The sequence below is a fragment of the Cheilinus undulatus genome, linkage group 20 (genome assembly GCF_018320785.1).
Source record: "Cheilinus undulatus linkage group 20, ASM1832078v1, whole genome shotgun sequence".
NCBI classification, from domain to species: domain Eukaryota; kingdom Metazoa; phylum Chordata; class Actinopteri; order Labriformes; family Labridae; genus Cheilinus; species Cheilinus undulatus.
This window is the reverse complement of record NC_054884.1, coordinates 17,041,911-17,059,251: the sequence shown is the minus strand read 5'-3', so window position 1 is coordinate 17,059,251 and position 17,341 is coordinate 17,041,911. Positions and strand designations below refer to the sequence as shown.

General features: G+C 38.9%; 2 protein-coding genes across 2 annotated transcripts; one reads left to right on the top strand and one right to left on the bottom strand.

Annotated features, from left to right (window-relative positions):
* The first annotated feature begins 139 nt into the window (after positions 1-139).
* On the top strand, positions 140-11,396 carry LOC121528900 (SPRY domain-containing SOCS box protein 3-like). Its single transcript, XM_041816544.1, has 7 exons — positions 140-236; positions 2,320-2,452; positions 6,003-6,186; positions 7,438-7,625; positions 7,739-7,841; positions 10,112-10,237; positions 10,340-11,396. The coding sequence occupies exons 1-7, from the start codon at positions 196-198 to the stop codon at positions 10,876-10,878; spliced, it is 1,314 nt and encodes a 437-aa protein (XP_041672478.1). The 5' UTR covers positions 140-195; the 3' UTR covers positions 10,879-11,396.
* Positions 11,392-16,565, bottom strand: LOC121528898 (probable crossover junction endonuclease EME2). Its single transcript, XM_041816543.1, has 8 exons — positions 15,979-16,565; positions 15,592-15,713; positions 15,399-15,494; positions 15,183-15,307; positions 15,020-15,098; positions 13,497-13,612; positions 13,182-13,371; positions 11,392-11,791 (listed from the first exon to the last, which is right to left on the bottom strand). The coding sequence occupies exons 1-8, from the start codon at positions 16,442-16,444 to the stop codon at positions 11,636-11,638; spliced, it is 1,350 nt and encodes a 449-aa protein (XP_041672477.1). The 5' UTR covers positions 16,445-16,565; the 3' UTR covers positions 11,392-11,635.
* Positions 16,566-17,341: the final 776 nt, after the last annotated feature.

Genomic DNA, 17,341 nt, shown 5'->3' with positions numbered 1-17,341 from the left:
GATAATTTACCTAATTCATTGAAGTTGATAAAGTTAATCAACATTAAACCCGCCCCCTCGTTTCATCCTATCCAACCACAAGACCATGAGGGCGTGGAGATGTACTGTTTACGTCTAGCCTGCTCAGAAGTGGGACAGAGTGCAACCTACACCTGTCACACGGGAGGATAGACTGTAGAGGAACAGGAGCGTCCAATGAGCCACTGCAAGACTGTGTATAAGAAGACTACTGGAAGGTAATGACCGAAACTTTTCATTTAAATGTACATTTATATGACCGACTGCGGTTTAGAGAGTCTTACATAAAGATAACTGAAAACAGCAGCCACAGGCCCGTGTTATGGAATGTAAATGCAGTATGCTGTTTTGAACATCAAACTTCTCTAGAGTGGCTTCCTAGAGATAACCAAAGACAGCACATTTGCTCTGACCTGTTTAAAATTTACCAGCTCTTATCTCTTTAACACTAGCAGATGGCTCTATCTGTTCTTGTACTGTTATGATAGATTTTTTTAAGACTTGAACCATAGTTAGAATATCTGACATGTTAAGAAAAACACACACTGAAGTCCCTGTCACCGCCCTAATATGACTGATATGATCATATCATATGGCTGACCAAGGTAGGCTACTGTAGTGCATCTTCTCTGGGTTGTCCAGATGATGCATTTACAGAATGTAGGGTAAAGACCAATTAAATTGAGACTAGCTCCAGACTAGCTAATCTAAATTAATGGCAGTTATCTCCTGCACCTGCTTGTAAAGCAGTCACCAGCTGCTGCGCTCAGAGGAAGCATTATTAGAGACATGCTATCAGGCTGAGGAAGAAAAGACTTTTCTTGAAGCCATTTATGGGTTATTATTGAATTGAGGGATTTAACATTGCATTTTCTAGAGGGTAAATAAGAGAGTAGGTTGGTTTTTAACCAGGTGTATTGTAAAGAGGGCAACATTTAAGATGATCAAGCTAAGCAGTATTCGGTATTTAAAAAACAAAATTGAGGGTTATGTCCTATCTTTTTCTTGTTACTTTATTTGCATGAACTACACCAACTTTAGTGACTGATTCATCTTCATAAAAACACCCCTGAAATTGTGCAAAATAGTCCCCAGTGTTCACTTTGTCTTATCAAAGTTGCTCATGTTATCACAATGGTGCAAACTTTGAGCTAAAAAATTCCTTTAAAGATCCCATGGGGGACTTTGGGCTGTGTTGATTTGGCAGCCAAACAAGATGTTTTATCTCTTGCTGACTCTTCTCTGTATTTATGCAAGTGTTGTTTCAATTTATAATGAGTTTCTGGCATTAAAACAAAATTAAAAGGGTTAGGCTGTTTATCACATTGTCTGACCCCTACCCCCTGCCAGCAATGCTTTAAGATAATAATAATTATAACTATACAGATATAGATAGCATTTTTCTGATGGTCTTAATTGCTTTTCAGGTCATATATAAGCATCTATATACATTTTTGAATGTTTTTTACTCAATGAAAAGTCCCTAAAGGAGCTTTAAATTTGGTAATACTTCAGCCTTACATGACAAAACTCATAGATTCAACCCATTTACTCCAGAAATACACCCAAACCTTCACACCCATCTGATCAAATAGCTAGGTAATTATAAGTAGTCATAGTCAATATGAGAACAATAAACACAATCCTGCTATGATATTTGATTTAGGATTTGCACTCAAAGCTGTCAATAAGTCTTGTGAACTTATCTGTGTATGAGCTGATGTAGCTTGCTGACGGACATGCTGCCACAGTGGCAGAGCAGAGCGTTGGGTTTAAAGGTTAAACAAGTACATGGAAACACTTCCTGCTGCCAACTGTGGCATATGGGCTGAATGGAAAAAAGTCGAGCTAGCACATGGAGATCAGTCAGTAGGTAGTCTGTGGTTCTCTCTCAAGGTTGTTTTGCAGCTTCACAATCAATATAAGAGCTTGTAAGAAAAGGTGAGGCAAATGAAGAATGTCTCCTGGTCATTGGTTCAGCTGACCTACTTTCAGCTGAGCAACAGGCCTGTGAGAAATATGAGGAACGTGCACACAAGCTCAAGCATGTTGGGAATTTTGAGACAGCATATTGCAGTAAAAGCTTAAAGTCAGCTGTATTTCTCTACAATTTACCCTGTTTAATCAGACAAATGCAGTTGTTGCCTTTATTTCTTGAGAAACATTTAATCGGATATATGTGCTGCAAAGTCACCTATCATCCATGAAATGTAGTTCAGTACTGGCATACATTTTAAAAAAGTATGTGGTCAGTGTTGCACATACCATCTGGTGGTAAGGTGACAGGTCTGTCGTCCACAGAGCTGCCATGCTGAGAAGAGGCAGGAATGGCCGGGCTCGACATGTGGCCCCCAGCGAAACACGGCACGAGACAGATGCCATGGCAGTGATCCAGACGTCGGACAGGGAGGAGTGGGAGGGGCACACGACAAGGGTGAGACACTTTGGGGGGCATGTAAGGGGGGAGAAAAGTGAAGGAAGAAAAGTATATGGGAAAACTTTGACTTAAATATGTTTTCAGTTGCAGGGACTTTTTAAGCTGCAGTGCATGACTATATATAAATTCGTAGCCACACTTTTGCCTTTGCATGATTTGTTAGTTGTAGTGAACATTTGGTTGTTTTCTTTTCCATGTCTTCTTGTGAAAGGGAGTTATGGTAAAATGAAGGTTACAGCTCCTGTGAAGATTTTTGGGCTAGTTTTGAAGTGTACTGAAATGAATACTGATGCCTTTATATAACCTACAAAACCAAACAAAAGCATCAGCTTAAAGATTAATTATGTCTTTTTTAAGTGTTATTATTTCCTCTAATGTCTACTGGGGGGTTTGTTCCAGATAGAATAATGTTCCAAATGCTCACAAAACAACTTTTTTTTCTTTACATTCAGAACAAGAAAGATTTGTAGTGACCTATAAATTTGACTGCTAAAATAATTTGGATCAATTCATAAATGTACAGGATGAAAATTGCAATGACTTAAAAAGGGGCAACTTTGTCAACAACATTAACACTAACCGAAGGAGGAAAAACTAAAAATCCAGTTATAGAAGCGATCCTGTTATTTTTTTGTGCATTTATAACATATTAAAAGACAAGAAAAACAAAAATACACATTTTGCATTTTGCAGTTAGTATTTACTGAAAATAATTATAAAAATAACCCATTATAATAACCATCTTAATAACCCATTGTCATAAGTTTGTATAACCAAAATGTAGAACACTCAAATTGTGTAGATTTATAGTTGTGAAAATTCTCAGCTTTTCTTTTAAAAATCATGATTAATCTCCCCTTTTTATCTAAATTTGATTATTTAGTAATTTCCAGTATTTAGCATATAAAATTAATTTTCTTTCATTTTGGATTCTTCTTCCGTCTTAAAGTAAGGATAACTGACCTCCTGTCTGGATAAGGACCTGCTTTTATTTTGAAGGACATGAGGAACTTTGGGTAGACTGAAGATCATGAACTTAACTGTGGAAAAAGGAACTTTTCATGGATTTCAAACAGCCTGGCTGCAGACCATACATCTTTGAAGGCCACTCTCACAGACTGTTTATTTGAGACACCGTCTGTCTTTTTTTTTTTTTTTTTTTTCAAATTAAACTTTATTCATAAAGTAAGTCTGGCATTTACATTCATGAAGTATCCACACTATAAACATTACAGACCAAGAAACATTTCACAATTGAAACATAGAAAAAGGGCTGGGCTCTTCTCGAGGATTAAAATATGTATTGACCCATCTAAGAAGTAGATACAAGAATGGTGGCTCTCTTTAGCTTTGTTAGCTTGAACTAAAGCTAAAATAGCCACACTGGCTACATAATTAATGCTATTACATAAGCCAGCATAGCGAAGTTGGCTTTAGCAATGTAAGCTCTGGCAAACGTAGCTTAAACTAATGTTGCTATGAAGCTAACATAGCTTACGTAGCTGCTTATAAGCTTAGCTTTAGCCATATAAGCTATGTAGCAACATTTGCTATGTAGCTTATGCAGCTAACAGAGCTATGATAGAAATGTTTGCAGCATTATAAAGTTTTCATCGAGGAAAACCTTCTTTCCTGTAAGCTGTTTCATCAGCTTTATCATACTTTTTTGATTAGGTTTTGCAGGTCAGATTTTTAACTTTTAACCTTTGGTATCCTAACCCTCACCTTAAAGGGGACATATTATGCAAAAATCACTTTTCCAGGCTTTTCTAACAAAAATATGTGCCCCTGGCCTGTCTACAATCCCCTCAAGTACCAGAAAAATCCATTTCCTTCAACCCCTCTTTCTCCACCTTTCAGAAAATGTATGCTAAAACAAGCTGTTCTTAGATTTTACCCTCATGATGTCACATAGGGAGTAAGCACCCGCCCCCAGGTTTGGTCGACCCTCTCTCCGCTTGGAAGAAAGTTCCACACTCCTCTCCCGATCTTCCTCTTGGCTGCCAGCTGAGATGCTGGATAGCTCAGTGGGTTAACCTGCTGACTTTGTCCTGGGAGATTGATGGTTTGAATCCTAGTCAGGTCCTTCACTTTGGATAAAAGTGTCTGTAACATTGTAACATCAGGAGTTCCACATCCATTTCCTGAGAGGGGTGTGGTCAGGGGCGGAGTCAGACAACTAATTACCATTTCAAGCCACAGACACAGAAATGGCTCGTTCTGAGAAGGGCTGAAAAAGAGTGGTTTTTAGACATGCAAAAATCCAATACCAGAGTGTTTTGGAGACCTCTGAGACTGATATAAAATTGTCCTAAAGGGGAAAATATGTCCCCTTTAACCATTACCATAACCTTAAATGGAAGTTAAATCCGATTTTATTTCTAAAGTTTCAGTGTTTATTTCCAATCTCACACAGACGGGACTGTCAAAGATTTACAGTCTGCAGCCAGACCCCTCTTCATGGATTGACAAGGAAACAGGGGAGCAGTGAATGCTGCAATTTTTTTACACCAAAGGGTGCAGAGGAATTTTTAAATGGAATTGAAATATTAAGGGGCAGTGCTGTCCTTATTTTACATCACTGTGGCTGAAGGGAGATGTTGCGATTAATTGCAATTAATTAAAAAAAAAACACATTTTTTATTTTTAGTGTCACGTCAAATGAAAACATGACATTCCAAAATATTGATTGAAATAAATTTGAATAAATAAAGTTAAAGAAAATGTATATTAATCATTATTCATACATTAACTGCAATAACATGTGCTACCTCTTAACTTTCCATTTACAGTTTATACAATAAAAATATCCTCTATATAAAGAGCACTTTTTAAAAACAAAATTACAAGGTGCTTTACAAAACCATGCAAGTTGCAAACACATATAGGAATTCGTATATAAAACATGTTTAAAGGTACAAAAATAATCAGAAAGACCTCTAAAGACATAAATTCTTAAGTTTAGAGGACAGAAAAACTGAACCAGCATACAATCTAATATAAATACTGCCCCCAGGCCCTGACAAGTCTTATGTTGCTCTATTTTGCTCATAGAATTTATTTTAGACAAGTCCAGAGAGATTTTAATGAGGGATATTTAATCTTAAGAAATGCTGGAAACATGGAGGATTTCCCCCTAGGTGCTGGTAGTTTTCCACTGGGACTGCCTCCAGTCTGAAAAGGCTGTGTCGAGGACCAGGTCAGGTCACCAAACGGGGCCTCGGTATATTTGGAAGGGGTCTAATTTTACTTATGGCCACACGTGTTGTCTCTAACCAATAGGAATCAGTAGCAGCTTCTAGGGAAAAGGCCATCTTATTGAGCCTTCGAAACATGGCATATGACTTAGATGCCTCTCATTTTGCTCCCAGTGCAACCCTGTGAAACAACTACCTCAGCTTCTCTCCCTTACAGTCTTTTATAAAATCCTCTGAATCCTCCACTTGATCTAATTCCTTTTCCCTCTTACTGAGCCAACATCCCTGTCTGGACCATGGCCACATCTATGGACTTACCAGATGCTGTTTGCAATGTTTGTGTCAACCAGATCAGCGACCCGCAGGAGTCGGAGATGGATTATCTGGCCAGTTCTCAGATAGTATCTGAGGCAGTGGCCTTGTCCAGCACAGAGCCGGTGATGGGGGAGTCATTCTGTCAGTGTGAGCGACAGGATGAGTTCAGCTTGGGATTCGGTGTTACCACTGACTGCCTCTGTGGGGAGGAGGATAAAGGTGAGCAGAACACAGAGATGAAGTGTATGATCACAGCAGGTCTATAGTATGTCGGGTTTCAGAGCTGAAGCTTGGCAGCCTCATATCACACTAAAGGGCCTCAGTGGTTTATAATGTGGTATGATATGATAGATGATTTGACACAATATATTATATGATGTGTCATGATATGACACTATGCAATACCCTGTAGCAGCCTTTCCCAAACTTCAGTATGTGGCGCCCCAGTTTGAGACCTGAATATCCTCTGGGTCCAGTCAAAACCTTTTTACAACCCAAGTCATGAGACTCAAATATTTACCTTTAATTTATAAGATGCTTGCTCCATAAACAAGGAATTTCAATGCAAACTCTGCTTTCAGAGGCATTAACATTACTTGCAATGAGTATTACCATGGTTATTCCACTAAATGCTTCTAGGTTAAATATTACACACTGTACCTTTAAGAGTAAAATACATCCAAAACTTAGATATATTTTTTAAGAAAGGAAGACTTAAAACACATTTCAGTAACCTCAAACTACAATCCAGCTTAACACAAGCCAAATTAAATTAGTGAAAATGAACCATGCGAAAATTTTGGTCATAAAATTGTCTAAAATGTTGAGTTTAGAGGCTGGAATACTTGGGTTGTTCATGATCAAAACTATTTCATAAAACTAACCATCATCAGGAGGATTGGGAATCCCAGAGTAACTCTGATGTGATGCTACACAAAACAATACAGCACGATATGATACAGAACAATACGATAGCTGTTAGAATTTTGCGCTGTTCTTTGATTGGCAGAAGGACAAAGAGAGCATTAGTTCACACTGCAGTAAAACTTGTCCTGCTGATACACTCATTAAACAGTCCTGTTATGATACATCATGATATTTGATTAATTTAAGAATAAAACAAAAACTCTCCTCAAAAGAAGAAGTGCAGGATTGATTTTTTTTTAACCATAACTGGAAATCACTTCATCTTATAAACTCTTTTTTATTGCTCTATGGCATTGTTCCAGTGATGCATTCTTTGGCCAGTAACGCTTGATCACATTGCCATAAGTAATGTCGGAAGTACCACAGGTGTCATGTCAAATAGAGAGTAAGTGGCAGGAAACTCTCTTTAGTTTTTAGCATTTTTTTTATTCAAAAATAATATTTTGCACCATCAATAATACTTAAAGCATGCTCTAATTTTATTTTTTCACTGTATGACTAATTTCAAGTAACATATATCGAAGTCCATATTCTTGTCCTCAGGTTTTGATTGGGTGTGGGATGATCACTTCAAGTCCTCTGGGGCTTTCCTAAGCTGTGACAGCAGGAAAGTCACTTTTCACTCAGACTATAGCTGTGGTACTGCAGCTATCCGAGGCACCAAGGAGCTCGCAGACGGCCAACACTTCTGGGAAGTCAAGATGACGTCTCCTGTCTACGGAACTGATATGGTGGGTAGCAAAACTCAAGTACTTCATAAACTTAGTTTGGCTCCGCGAATGGTACAATCAGACTTGTACTTAGGGGTTGGTTTTCATCCTATTTAATGGTCTCTTTGATGCAGATGGTGGGAATCGGTACCTCTGAGGTGAATTTGGAGAAGTTCAAGTACAGCTTTGGCAGCCTGCTGGGCCATGATGAGGACAGCTGGGGGCTCTCATACACAGGTCAGAAAACAGAGGGTTAAATGTACCAAAGAGTTATCAGTTTTCTTTTCTCACTGTGGACAAAATGGTACTTTTTTCTTTACTGATACAGTACAGTACTGTCCTGTAAATGTAGATGCAATGTTTTGGTAAAAGATCTCCTCCTGCAGTCTTTGAATAGTAAAATGTAAATCTTTTCCCCTGAAATTAGTTATAAAAAAGATGGTCTCTGCTGTGCATTGTTTATCTCCCCATCAGACATGTAACTCGCTGCATCTGATTCGGTTTTCTAGCTCATACAGAGTCATAAGTATTGATTCCATGTCTGTAATAACAGTAGTAGTACTGATAGTGGTATTTTCAGAAACACAAACTGATCATTTCATTTTAACCTTTGCAACTAAAGTGATAATGAAAAAGGGGAGGTATCCATATCTGATGAGATTAAGTAGCTCTTAAAATCACTTTAACATTTATAACATAATAATAGATGTAAGGTTAAGTTGAAGGGGTAGGGGTTAGGCAGGGCCACAGCAGCAGGCTGTTCTTGCAAATAATCCAAATAACCTGAGACATGGGAGTCCCGGAGATCAAGTTTAGGCATCAGTTTAAGAATTTAATGTCACATATGATCATATTAACCATGCAAAGCAGATGGATACGGCCATTTCCTTGTTTCTCACTGGCGAATCCATCTTGCAAAGTTCCTGTCTGGGCCCGGTTAGAAAGTGACAGGACCAATCAGCATCGAGGGGCAGTACTTTCTGGTGGGGCAGAGTCATGACTTACGCGAGCAGCAACAAGAGACCGGTGCTCAGGTCCAGAGAATTTGGTGGTTCATCTGGATATTGTTTTTATACAGCCATTATTTTACATGGTAGAGGCTTAACTTAGATTTTGCTGGTGTCTGGCCAAACCTCCTAAGATAGTCTGGTTGCAAACCATTCACCTGAGACGTTGTATATCTCAGAACAGAAATACACACTGAAACTTTCAAAATAAAATTAGATTAAACATTCATTTCAGGTTAGGATACTAAAATTAAAAATCTTAAAAGCATGACCTGCAGAACCTTAATACAAAATGTTTAATAATGCAAAGTAAACAGTCCACTTACAGGAAAAAAGCCCTTTTGCTTGAAAACATTCTAACACAGCAAGCAAACTAATGTAGCACTGTTAATTGCATAAACAACATAGATAATGGAGATACATAGCTAATGTAGCAAAAGCTACGTACAAAGCAGCTATGTAAGCTATGTATCTACGTAATCTATATAGCTAATTTAGCTTTAACTACATTTTCTAAAGCTAACATTACTAGAGCTCATGTTGCTATAGCTAACTTACCTATAGATAATGTATCTGCATAGCCAACATAGCTAACGTAGCTAAAGCTAAGCTCACAAAGCAGCCATGCAAGCTATGTATCTACTTTAGCTATGGTTGCTAAAGCTCACATTGCTAATGCTAATGTAGCTATATTGGCTTATATGGTGATGGTAATTACGTAGCTAGCATAGCTTTGTCAGCTTTCTCTAAAGCTAACAAAGCTAAAGCAAGCCACCACTTGTTTAACTTTTTCTAAAACATAATTTAATCCCCATCAGACCACAGACCTTTTGTCTGTTATAGTTATGAAATGTTTCTTAGTCTGCAATGTTTCTAATGTTATTATTTCATGAATGTAACTACAAGACTTTGTCTATTAATAAAGTAGAATTAAAAAAAAATCAACTGGAAATACAATATACTGGCAAATCCCGGTGCTTATGAGATATACAACGTCCCAGATGAAACCAGAAAATCTTGAAATTCCTTGTGATTGTTCATTGAGGAATGTTGTTCATAAACCGTTGAACAATTGCCCACACAACCTTTCACAAATTGGAGAACCTCGCACTGTCACTAATTGTGAATGACTGTGCTCCTTTCACACCCATTCATGGAACTATCACCTGATACCAGTTTAACTACTTACCTGTGGAACGGTTTAGGTGTTTTTTCAATAACTCCTCTTCTTTTGTTGACCCTGTCCCTACTTTTTTGGAACATGTTGCAGGTAGCAAATTCAGATTGTTTGGACCTCTTATAAAATGTTAATTTTAGTTGTTTTAACACAGACTGTCTGAATTTAATTGAATATAGCTAGAAAAGGATTTGCAAATCATTGTTTATTGTCCCAGCTTTTTTGGTATAGGGATGTGTAGCATTTCTACTTCTTTACTTCTCCCATCTCTTTCATTATTGAAGAAAATTTAAGTCCTATTTCTTATCTCTTTGTGTTTAAAGGTCATTTCCAGCACAAAGGGGACAAAGTGAAGTTCTCTTCTCGGTTTGGTCAAGGCTCCATCATTGGAGTTCACCTGGACACCTGGCATGGCACCCTGACCTTTTACAAGAACCGTTACTGCATAGGTGTGTTATTCCTGTTATTAACAGGTCTAAAGCATAAAACACATAAAAATAATCATTTTAGCCTCCTGACATTTTTTCATGGTACCATCTCTTCTTCTCTAGGTGTCGCTGCCACTCGGCTGCAGAACAAGAAGTTCTTCCCCATGGTTTGTTCCACAGCAGCAAAGAGCAGCATGAAGGTGATCCGTGCCTGCTACACTCCCACCTCTCTGCAGTACCTCTGCTGTGCCCAGCTCAGAAAAATGTTACCCTCCAGCCAAGATGTACTCAATGCTGTAGAGCTGCCCCCGGGACTGCGGACCCTCCTCCACATACAGCTCGGCTGGGTCTTTACTCTCAGCGGCAGCCCTGAGCCTGAGATACCTGCTGAGAATGTGGACATGAAAGAGGACTTCCAGGAGGAGATGAGTCTGCCTTCAAGCCCCATCCCGAGCCCGGTATCCACACTGAGTGCCTGCACCTCCCCGAGTCCCTGCACTAGTCCATTTCCTGACTCTGTGCCATACCTGTGCCCATGTCAGACCTCATTGCAGACTCAACCCTGCACATGCCACTGCCCCCCTACTCCACCCAGCAGTGACTACGACAGCTGCTGTTCTGAGCCAGAGGACTACCAGTGCAAAAGATGCCGCTGGACATGACCTGTTATTTCTGAGTGTTTGGTATTCAGGTATCCTGCTATGGCCATCAATCTCCAGAAAAGAGCTATCTCAGCTTTAACTCTAAATTATGAGCAGATAGTTGCTCTTATAACATAATAAATACATGGAGTAAAGAGGAGAAATTTTAGAGGGAGAGGCTTTAAGGAAATTGGGATATTAAAGTTTTTATTATATCCAACATCTATAAGTGGTTTAATAAGAGCCATTCTTGCTCTTTTCTTATTGTTTTTAAATGATGCCGGTCCCCGTGACGGGAAAGCCATTGAAGTTTCAGGTAAAGCTGTTTTGAAAGAGTCCATGCAGGAGATGATCTGCTTTTTGATACCATGGAGATTACTTTTTGTACAGGTAAAGTGTGTTTTGTAATCAGCATTTGGCTGCTTGAATACCAGCTGTGGTTGGCGTTCTTGCTGACAAGATGATTTTCTTTTTCTATATGCAGTTTGTAATGAACTTTCTTACTCAGGAAATTCTATAAAATAAAAATGAGACTTTTCTGTTGCTGCTCATTTTTATAGGACATTTTTCACATTTATGTTTGAACAGAGAATCTAATCAAAATAATGCACATGATTAAGATTCTGTATGAGTAAATTCTTCAAAATTAGTTAGCTGTACTGTTTAAAAAAAAAAGTGCTCTTCTATAAGGTAAACATGATATCTTCAGCTTATTTTTAGCCTGTAAACATCAACACATTAGCAGCCAAGAGGTGACACACTTGTTTCAGTAGACACATTAGTCCAGGACCAGCTGGGGATTCTGTGCAGTGAAGCAGCGGTAGACTCTGGCTGAAATCTCAGGTCCCACACGTCTTTCTTTACCTCCACTTTTCACCAACAGACCAGCCAGCAGCCCCCTTCTCTCCTCCTCTGATGCCAGACTCTGGTATGCCTAAAGTGTTTAAGAGGAAACATCTTCTTAATGAGGGTTTTCCTTCAGGCTAAAATTAGAAAAGCACTTTTGTGTGTGTTTAGGAAATCACACAGAGAATAAAGGAGTACAGTCTGGAGTCAATTTAAGAATAATCTTATTCTAAGACAAATATTTATGCAGAGGTTTCAGTTCATCTTGGACTTGCTGCAGTGCAAAGTGAGGCAGCCTGTCAAGTTCCAAAATGGACTGAGTCTGTTCCTACCAAGTATGATTCATATGAATATTTTGAATCAAGACTCCTGTCTGTGCCCTCTGATCTCTATTTGTGAGTCCCTCCTTGTGGTACCTCATATTTGTTCTGGACGATTGCATCAAAGAAGAAGACAAACTTAAGACAGGCTTTTAGGTGTAGCCCAATACCTGTGAACCTTTGCTCACTTCTTTAATCAATAATAATTCTTCAGTGTGAAGGACTGGAGAGCTTTAAATTGATCTAAGATAACATGCAGTTTTTTTTAATGAAATGCTATTTAAGACAAATTTATCTGTGTCAATCAAAAAAAAAGATTGGTTAAATGGAATGAAACCTCAAAAAACAATGATATGCAATTATATTATTTAAATTCTAATAATTTTTTGCTGTTATTTTTGAGAAAAGGACAATTTTTTTCATTTCAAAAAAGTTTTTGGAATCTTTCAAGTTTGTTTTTGCAGACTCTTCGTTAAAATTTTTAGGAATTTTATGTCACATTTTTCACATATTTACATCTTTTTAAGGAAACAAAAAATGTTAGACATATTATGTGACTTTTATGGTCAAAATAATGTTTTATTTTCTTAGACTTAAATCAATTTAGCATGCACTTAGACTCTGGCCAGTTGCCCTGTACTGTGCTGAAGTACATTTGTCTACTTTTCCCAGTTCCCCACTGGCTTGAATTCCCGTTGCTTCAACAACTGGCACTGAGCAGATATTTTGTCATACTGTCACATGACATACATTTTAAAGCTCAATGGAGAAATACGCAGAAAGCATGGCAGCAATTTTACTCACTTTGTGGCTTATTTAGAGTCTTTTCAGTAAGTTATAATCATAATTACTGCCCCATTGTTTAAAATGATTGCTGACAGCAATGGTTGTGTTGATTATACTTTGTCCACTACGTATACGTGCTAGGGCCAAGTAAGTGTACTGTGCCTGAGCACGGTATGAAGCACCCACACATTGGTCAATCAAACCAGACTTATAGGCTCCAGCATGCTTTGGCAAAGTATTGGTTGTCTAGTTTGAGTGCACCATTAAAGTAATGAGTTAAGTAATATTCCTCCTTTCAAGCCACAAGAAAAGAAAACATCCAAAATAGTGGAAGTACAAGGTCTTGGGATCCCTTACTTCCCCCTTTCTTACCTGCATGAGCAACTGAGGTGAAGGATAGGCATCTGTCACAGCTGAGGCCACAGCAGGACTAACTCTGTTCAGCTGTTGGATCTGTCTGCTCCAGACTTGCATCAGCCCTGAGCCGTCTCTTTCTACCCTAGCCCCGCTGGCCCAGGATCCGTCCACACAGAAAGGGAGTTCTGCTCGCTCCGTCAGCAGTCTTGGAGGACAAGGAAAAAAATCCTTTCAGTGGATATAACTGAATGAACAAACAGGAAAAATGTATGATAGACATTGCTGAAATTTTTTGTCTATAATGAAAGAATGACTCTGGTGGCTGCGTACTTGAAAGGGCGTTTTGATAAGGCTTTGGTGACAGCACACACGTGATCAGTGACGCCCCGCCAGCCTCCCAGGAACAACACTGAGATATTTTTGCAGAGCTGTAAGTAGACGAGAACCTGGGGAAACATGGAAATATAACTTGTGAAAGATCCTTATCTTCTAGACCTTATTAGTTTTAGCCATAGACTGAATGGAGACATGGATGGCACAACAGCTCCCTGAAGAGAGGCAGCAGCATAGGTCAAAAGCTCTGCTTCCACCATGCTAACATAAGGGACATCAGCCAAACTATAAATTCTCAAACATTCAAGGTTTTTCCTTGTCATGCTGACTTATGTCCAAGTGTTAATTCTTTTCCAAACTGGGTATTTGATGCTTTAACCCTTTACCTACTGAGTCTAAAAATGGCGATTTGGACGTATTTTGTTATTATGGCTGTAAAATAGTCAGGAAATGCCCTAAGTCTGTGAGCTTGGGTCCCTTTTCCCAGGAGTACTTGAACTTGACTTTTCAGCATTTGTTTAATGATTATTACACATTATATGGAATTGTCAGCAGTTTAAAAGAAGAAAAACACAAAACAGATTTGTTTTTCATGGCTTTTATGAGAAGAAATTTTGTTATTGATCATGAAGTTTTGATTTGACATTTGAAATGTGAACCTATGCATGTTTAGAACAATCACCAGTCATTTTTTGAGTCTAGGACTCTGGGTGTGCAAAAAACAGTGCAAAAGATAACTATATTTTAAATTAGTGCAAATAAAGGTGGAAAAATGCATTCTCAACATTCTCAAGTAAGATATTGTTATTGCACATGACAGACACACACAAATGCCACTTCTGGTGTTTTGCTATGGTGTTTTGCTATGAATGCCCACGTCATATGGTTGCAAGTACCGTAATGAACCATACATGTGAGCATGCCCACAGTTCTCAGCTTTCCAACACCGTTGGAATTTTTCTGATCGGACAAACTTTGACAGAGTTACGGTAATAATACTCCGGACATATAAAACAGTGCCAGCACAGTAGGTAAAGGGTTAAAGTGGAATAAGTGTCACTTTTTCTTCAAAAATACTAAACAATAATGACCACGATTAATTTCTAAAATCAATGAAAGGGTAAAATCTACGGGGATGAACACTTTTTACAGGCACTGACCTGTTCTGCCATGGAATATAAAGATGTACAGTAAGGGTTCTTTAATGTTTTACTGGTGGGTTAAATGTGTTTTAGCTAGCAGTAGGGGTGTTATATCAGCTCTGCAGCAGAATCTCTACAGCTTCTACCACATAATTATTTGGGCTTCATTTTTGTACAGTGGGAGGAGTTGGAGATGCATTGTCCATACGTATGAATGGTCAATGGTTTCAGCCTAGCTAAAGTGTTATAAAGTGTCAGTCATGTACAATATCAAAACAAATGTGTCCATGGGTTGACTTTCAACCTGCAAAAAATTGTCTGGTACTAAAAATTTAGACAGAGAACACAAAAGATCAACCAGTTTCAATGTTAACTGACCTCCTCCATATCTACAGTCTCCAGTCCCAGTTTGGCTTGGAGTGTCTCATCCAATAAATGCACACGATGAGCTTCTGCCCTGTTGAATGAAAATACGTGTCACTGCAAAAGGAGAATAATGTTAAAAAAATTATAAAGTAACCTGCTTAAGCCAAACACTGACCTGTTGTCCGACTGGAAGTCTATTACTATGAGAGTGAACACCTTCTTAGCATCACGGTTGAGACACTCCAAAAGAGGACTGAGGACAGACCTCGTCCTTGTATCCTCCCCTTCACTGTCCAGCATCTGCAGCAGCAGAAAAAGAATATAGAAAGAATACAACTAGATTAGAGCCATGCATTGAAGGTCATGAATGTATACTTCAGAGGTTGCTTACATTTTTCACAGAGATCACTATGTCCATGAATTCAGACAGATTCAGCACCAGAACCACTTGCTCCTCTTCCACCAAGCCATTTCCATCGTCCCCTTGCTGAAAAAAACATATAGGTTTAATAAAATGCATTAAAAGATGTGCACTTGTTCAAAGCTACAAGGTGTAGAAGAGAAATAAACACGTTTTCTGGTACCTGGGGCAAGTCTCTGGTCCAGGTGATGCTGCATGGGAGCTCCTGGTTCTTGATGCCAAACCTCCATCCAAGTACAACCAAGGTTTTAAATAAGTTGTGGCAACCAACCTGCTGGTAGAGAGCTGAATGGGAAATAGTCAAAATGGTTTTCAGGTGGACAATATGAACACAAGTCTTTACCACAAACTTTTGTGTGTTTTTAAATCTACACTACATTCAAATATCCGTATCAGTATGGGCCACACATAATGAGTAAATATCATAAATCCAACAACGTGCAACCCTAAAAAGGCCTTAGTTATCCATGACTTCGGACGCTGGTCCTCCTGAGGTGATGAAATGATACTTTCCGACAGCACTCGAAAGCAGCACGTTGAACCCGTGTACCTGAATCTATGAGGACTGTCAGACTCTTCAGGCAGTTCTCCGGCCGTAAACTCTTTAGGTTCTCTGCCGCCTCTCTCCTCCTCTGCTGTTCCTGCCTCCTCTCCTCTTTCTCCCGGACTCTGGCTGCTCTCTGCCTCTCCCTCTCCTCCCTCCGCTCCCTGGCTCTCTCTCTGTCCGCCTCTATCTCCTCCTGAGTGCGGCGTTTTCTTGCAGGACTCGGTGTGCCTCCGCGTCCACTTCGTCGTGGAGGAGATAAGGAAGAAGTTTCACCTGACTTTTCAGCTTTGATTGTAGGTTGTTTAAGAGCTTTGCACTTGTGGTCTAAACTTTGAGATTCTTCTGGAGCAGTACTGCTGACTGGTGCTGTCTGACTGCTGTCATGGCGGTTTAAATCGCATTTTGTCTCGGCGTCGCTATCCTCAGATTCAGATATTTCCCATGTTTTAGCTCTGCGCAGAACAGACATTTCCTACGTCTGAGGCATATTCAGAGTCCCATAAACCCCAACATTTATCGTTTCGACGCCACAACTACTGTTAAAACCTGCAATTCGTGGACCACCAATGTTTATATCAACAAGACGGTGACCGATGAGGGACGAATTACTAAAAACGCGTTTGGTATGCCCTAGTTCTACCCGTAGGTAAAGCTGAAGATTATCGTTCTTCCTTCAATCAAGAAAACAGAAGGCAGAGAGACGCAGCAGCTGTCAGCAAAGTCTGCAGACTGACACCTGTACTTGTTTTATTGGATTAAATGTCGGGACACGTGGGCTTGGACGAAATAGAAAACGTTTAAAGAAATCACCTATGCTGTGGTACAGTTACTTGACAGTGCTTTTTGTCAGCCTTAAGCACTTATTCAACTTTGGTTGGTGAAATTACGTTTCAAATATACTTCTTAAGTTTGTTGGAGATTTAAAAGGCTAAAATAATACTTGATTGAAAAAATAAAAGAGTGTAAATTATACACAGACTTAGAAAATAAATGGATTTAGCATCAAAAGACTCAATCATAAACGGCCTTACTTGTTGTTTTATGATTACATGGTATAATTGCTTCAGAATACTTCACACTGTATTTAAAGTATTAATATTCTCCTATTTAATTTAACACTGGGAATTCTATTATTTGTGACAGGGTGTATTTTACTAAACTAGTGCGTCTAAAATTACCTGACTAGTCCCGATCACTTATGAAGTTACAATCAAGGTCCAGATATAAAGAAAACAGCAAAACACATAGCCTTAAAGGACAGCTTAATACATTTTCACAAGGGGACATTAAATCATAATCTTTATTCGGTATTTTGAAAAACTACAAAAATAGTTTCCCTCTTAAAAAAGGCTCTGTACCAACATCT